The sequence below is a fragment of the Mandrillus leucophaeus genome, unplaced genomic scaffold, assembly GCF_000951045.1.
Source record: "Mandrillus leucophaeus isolate KB7577 unplaced genomic scaffold, Mleu.le_1.0 Scaffold314, whole genome shotgun sequence".
In the NCBI taxonomy this organism is placed as follows: domain Eukaryota; kingdom Metazoa; phylum Chordata; class Mammalia; order Primates; family Cercopithecidae; genus Mandrillus; species Mandrillus leucophaeus.
In genome coordinates this window covers 1,881,013-1,887,037 of record NW_012103299.1, presented here as the reverse complement: position 1 = coordinate 1,887,037, position 6,025 = coordinate 1,881,013, and the positions used below count along the sequence as shown (strand labels likewise).

The window sequence follows — 6,025 nt, the reverse complement described above, 5'->3', positions numbered from 1 at the left end:
GCATCTGTAATCCCAGCTACTCAGGAGGCTGAGGCAGGGGAATCACTTGAACCTGGGAGGCGGAGGTTGCAGTGAGCCGAGATAGCACCATTGCACTCCAACCTGGGTGACAGAGAGGGATTCCGTCTCAAAAAAAAAAGTGACCCTTGTTCCTTTAGCATCTACAATAGACTATTCCTGGGTACTCGACTACAATCAGACTATAATTATGCCCCAATTACCGAGTGTCTTTAATTTTCCAAGTTTTAAAAACAAAAATGAATACAATCCTGCTATCTCATCTGAAACAAAGTATCAAGTTTTTCCTGAAATAATTTTTCTTTTTTCCCCCCCAACCCAAAGCTTCTTAATTATCAGGAATTTAAGCTGTATACAATCATCTACATTGACAAATTACAGAGGAGGCAGAAAACAGAGGAGAAAGAAAAAGAAGACGGAAAAAGTAGAGAGAACGAGAAGTCTCTACTCGAAAAGAAAATGTCACATGAAGTAGATGTAAGCCGAAAGAGTCTCTTGGAAAAAAATGAGATCTGAAAGTACAGAACATGAACGTTGATGAAGACTGTTAACATGTCTAAAAATAAATTCAGAGCATCAAAGTGGATATCTTTATAATGATTTTTTTTTTTTTTTTTTTTTTTTTTGAGACACAGTCTTGCTGTATCGCCCAGGTTATAGTGCAGTGGCATGATCTGGGCTCACTGCAACCTCTGCCTCCTGGGTTCAAGTGATTCTCATGTCTCAGTCTCCCGAGTAGCTGGGATTACCACCATACTCAGCTAATTTTTTGTATTTTTAGTAGAGATGCGGTTTCACCATGTTGCCCAGGCTGGTCTCAAATTCCTGACCTCAAGTTATCCACCCACCTTAGCCTCCCAAAGTGCTGGGATTACAGGTGTGAGCACTGTGCCCAGCCAAGTTCTGAATTTTAATAACCTCGTGACCTCACACAGAACTCACAATAATGTAATGTGGAATAACCACTTTCATATTGTTGACATGTCTCAATTCTGCTGCTGCTTTTCAGATCAACCCTGATCAATAGCTTCCTCTGTATTCAACTAATTGCTAACACAACATACTGGAGCCAGGTAGGTGAAAGAAGGTGCAGCTTTCCTGATATTGGTCATTAGTGGTCCAACAGCCTCCTACTTCTTAGGCTAAGGCCACTTAGGTGCCTGAGATTTCAAGTTAGCCAATGGTGAAGTGCTCCAACCACACAGTAGTTGACATTTAAGGATATGGAGGCTATGTTCTTCTTAGAATCTTAATTATTCTGAGTTAAGTACTTAAACAAGTGTACCAAATTTACTAGGGTAAAATAATAATAATTATTTTTTGAGACCAAGTCTTGCTCTGTCACCCAGGCTGGAGTGCAGTAGCGCAATCTCAGCTCACTGCAACCTCTGCCTCCCGGGTTCAAGCGATTCTCCCTGCCTCAGCCTCCCGAGTAGCTGGGACTACAGGCGCACGCCACCATGCTCGGCTAATTTTTGTATTTTTAGTAGAGACGGGGTTTTACCATATTAGCCAGGTTGGTCTCAAACTCCTGACCTCGTGACTCGCCTGCCTCGGCCTTCCAAAGTGCTGGGATTACAGGCGTGAGCCATCGTGCCTGGCCCGGTGAAATAATTATTACATGCCCTTGCATAATTTTAATTTTTTGATGCCTTGAATAATTTAAAAATATTTTTTGGGATGGGACTTATGACTCCTCTCTACCCAACTGCACTGTAATGTTATTGATGACAGCTACCATATAATCATGTGCTTGCTATGGGTTAGGTAGTTCTTTAAATGCATGATTTATTCTTATGGCCCTACGAATTAGGTATTATTATCCTCAATGTGCAGATGAGAAAATTGAGACCTAGAAAGATTAAGGACCTTACATATAGCTCGCAAGAGGGAGGACCAGGATTCAAATTCAAGGTCAATTAGATGCCTGTGCTTAGAGCCAGTATCTGAGTAGCTCATTTTAGTTTCAGCAGATTCAAGTTTTAAGCTGGGATTTCATTGGCTTGGAAATCTATTTTGCATAATATTATTAATCACCACATCTCCTGCTACCATAAATTTCTCAGGAAAGAAGTTAAATACAGCTCAGAAAATAAATACAGCTCATTTACTATAAACCAAGAATTTCTTAAGGATACATTAAATAATATAACTGGCCTTAAGGAATTCCATGAGTTCCAAAGTACTTAACATCAAAAATAGAATTTAATTACGCTTTGTCAATGTGCGACAGACAAGAATACTGCTTATCTAAGATTGTCATTCATAACTTAAACTTGTAAATAACAGCAAATAATTACTATCTCTCTATATTTAATAGACATGGGATTTTGATTTCATGCTTTCAAGTGTGACAAATGTACTTAGCAGCCAAAACTTCTCTTCCCCACAACGGTACCAGAAAAGCAAACACAACTCAAGACACTTGACCTCTGATATAGGGATAATGCTATGTATCTCATGAAATTGTGAAAAACAGAAAGATGCAAGGCATCTCACTACAGTGCTCTTTCCTTCCTTTGATTTGGTGAAGAGTTTGCAATTATTCTCCAAGGAGAAGCTGTCTGGCAAGCAAGTATGGACACTACTACACCTACCCACTGTACTGAAAGATGAGCACTATCTGTTCAGAAAATGGTAGCTAGAGATTAGCCATAGTTCCAAAGTGCCCCTCTAAGCTCATCTTGGTATAAACCGTTTCTGCTTCTTGTGGCAGCCTCAATGGCTTTTGCCACCAGATAGCCTTGGGATCTAGGCATGGTTTTGGGAGAGGAAATTTCAGTGAGGTTTCAGGAAGGCTTCTCTCTCCTATCTTCCAGAGGGGTCCTGAGATATATAAAGGGTAACCATGGCCAGGTGTAGTGGCTCAAGCCTGTAACCCCACCACTTTGGGAGGCCGAGGTAGGTGGATCACTTGAGCTCAGGAGTTCGAGACTAGCCTGGGCAACATGGTGAGGCCCTGTCTCTATTAAAAACAAAACAAAAGGGTAACCATGGATATGTATTTTTTCAGATATGGTCTCTCAAGCAATGAAAATACTATACTCTTTATTGTTTCAGGATGGGGGCAGGGAGAAAAGATGGCCAAAGATAATAGGTATATACAGGTACTGATTTAGGATAATTTAAAACCACATCAAATGACTGAAGTTTCAGGAATGAGCAGTTTTATAAGTTTTCCCCTCCACTCGGGAAACCATTAGGGTGGCTATAAAAGGTATAATTAATCAACTATCAGTTTTTTTTTTTTTTTGAGATGGAGTTTCGCTCTTGCTGGAGTGCAATGACGCAATCTCAGCTCACTGCAACCTCCGCCTCCCGGGTTCAGGCCATTCTCCTGACTCAGCCTCCTGAGTAGCTGGGACTACAGGCGCCTGCAACCACGCTCAGCCAATTTTTTTGTATTTTTAGTAGAGACGGGGTTTCACTGTGTTAGCCAGGATGGTCTCGATCTCCTGACCTCGTGATTTGCCTGCCTCGGCCTCCCAAAGTGCTGGAATTACAGGCATGAGCCACCGCGGCCGGCCACTTTAGGACTTTTTCATAATTACATTTTATGATAAAAAATTTTAAATGTGTTTGTAGGTATGTATTAGATGCTTCAATGTAAGTTTCACTATTTCCACAGTGAAATAGCCCATCAGATTATGCTTTTAAGGGTAGAGTTTACTAGACAATGTACATTTAGGTATGTTTTTGGATGGTACCAACACTCTGTATCATTACTATGTCACAGTTGCACTGAAATGTTTTGGTCAACCAAGTGTGTTCAGGTGGCCTCAGCCTTGGGGAGAGAGCAGCACCTGCAGAGGTAGAGGAATGCAGGCCTAATGGGAGGGAGGGCTTACCCAGCTACAGTTTCAGCCCAGGTCAACAGACTGTTTCCTCCACAATCTACATCCACTACAAACAGGGAAGACATCTGGAGGAAGCTAACCATAAATAAAGTGAGATCATTTATTAGGTTGGTGCAAAGGGAACTGCAGTTTTTGCCACTGGCATTAAAAGCATTAAACGCAATGGCAAAACTGCAATCCCCTTTGCATCAACACAACATCTTCCACCAGTCCTTAGAGTTCATGTCTTATCATCTTAAGCCTCATACTAAAGACAATGATTAGAAAGAGACAAATGCACTGTGCTGACATCTGCTGAGTGGGACAGTTACCCACCTTCACAGCCTACAGAACCAGGAGGATCAGAGGAGCCACAAGAGGCCCAAACAGACATCACAGAAGATTGGCTAGAGCAAGGGAGGTTATCAGCTTCATTCTTTCCTCTCCATAAGTAAAAACACTAAATTACAGTATTTGAGAGTTGGAGGTGGCCACAATGTATATCTGCTAATTTGTCCAATTAATAAGACCATTAAAACACTAGTGTCTTAAAAACTTGTCATAAAATAAGGATTTTTTTCACATTAATGGGGAAAAGATAGATAAAAGTTATTCAGTAAGTATTATCCAGAAAAGTGACATAGCTATTTGAAAAAATACACGTGGATTGCTACCCTACTTCTTTCACCAAAATAAATTTCACATAACAATGAAACCAAAAAGGAAACACAAGAGAAATATTTTTTAACCTTGGATTGGGGAAACATTTTTATAACCTCAGATTGGGGCAGATCTTTTGAGGTTAAGAAAACCCAGAAGCTGTAAAATAAGAGACTGACAGATCTGACCATGAAAAACTTAAAATTTGCACACGGTAAATTCCACACAAACAAAAGACATGGCAACACACGATAGAAAAGAACTAATTTCCTGAATATAGAATGGGTACTCATAAGTCTTGAGAGTCAAGACCAAAATGCAATAGGAGTATGGGCAAACAGAACATTCACAGAAAAAAAAAAAAAAAAAAAAAAAACGGAAAAAAAAGTGGCCTTAAAATATAGTAAAATGTGAAACTTCACTCATAAGGAAAATACAAAGCAAAACCACAGGACAAAGTTCTTCTCCAATTGTCAAAGATCAGAAAGGTGGTCAGGGGGCAGAAAAATTAGAGCAGTCATACTGCTGTAGTATCAGGATTAACTGGTAAAATCGCTTTGGAGGACAAGTCGCATAAATCTATAGAATGTGATTCCTACACCTATGTATACGAGACAAAGATCTTACCTATGACAAAGGAAACTCACTGCAGCACGGTTCGTAGTAGCAAAAAAATTGGAACAGCAAAGCCTACCAGAATAGACACTGATGTAACTATGGTATGCCCAGACCATGGAGTACCACTGCACCTATTAAGAGGAATTATGCAGCTCTAGATCTGTGTATGCTGAATGATCTCTGAGGTTTACCATTTTAGAAACAAAACAGAGTGCAGAATAGTATATGTATTTATGGGAAAAAACGAGGTGGAGTGAATATAGCCATATACACTAGAAGAGTGGTTCTCGAGTGCGCCTCCCAGATCAGCAGCAGCAGCAGCAGCACAACCCGGGAACTTTTAAGCATGCAAGTTATAGGACAACACCCAGACCTACTGACTCAGAGCGTCTGAGGGAAGTGCCAAGCAACCTGTTTTAATAAGCTTCCACGTGATTCTGATGCATGCTCAAGTTTCAAGATACCAGAAAATGGTCTAAGTTGTTACCTCTGGGGAGGAGAAACAAGAGCGACAGGAGTGAAAGACTTTTCACCTTGATATATCTGGACTCTTTTTCCATGGGTGTGTATTGCCTACTTTAAAACTATGAAGTATCACCTACTTTCCATGAAATGTACCCGGGCTGGAGTAAAATGGCATGATCATGGGTCACTGCAGCCTTGACATCCCAGCTCAAGCGATCCTCCCAGCTCCGCCTCCAAAATAGCTGGGACTACAGGCGTGCTCTATCACGCCTGGCCAATTTTTTAATTTTTAGTAGAGATGGGGTCTCCTCTACGTTGCCCAGGCTGGGTCTTGAACTCCTGAGCCCAAGCAGTCCTCACGTCTTAGCCTCCCAAAGTGCTGGGATTACAGGCATTAGCCACGGCACCCGGCCAGCATGATTCTTAAA

General features: G+C 41.0%; 1 protein-coding gene across 1 annotated transcript in view; it reads left to right on the top strand.

Annotated features, from left to right (window-relative positions):
- EFCAB9 (EF-hand calcium binding domain 9) overlaps positions 1-601 on the top strand; it is a 4,244-nt gene extending 3,643 nt beyond the window's left edge. Inside the window, 2 exon segments of the mRNA XM_011987724.1 lie at positions 343-444; positions 446-601. Coding sequence (XP_011843114.1) covers positions 343-444; positions 446-493 — 150 coding nt within the window. The 3' untranslated portion in view covers positions 494-601.
- The last annotated feature ends 5,424 nt before the right edge of the window (positions 602-6,025 follow it).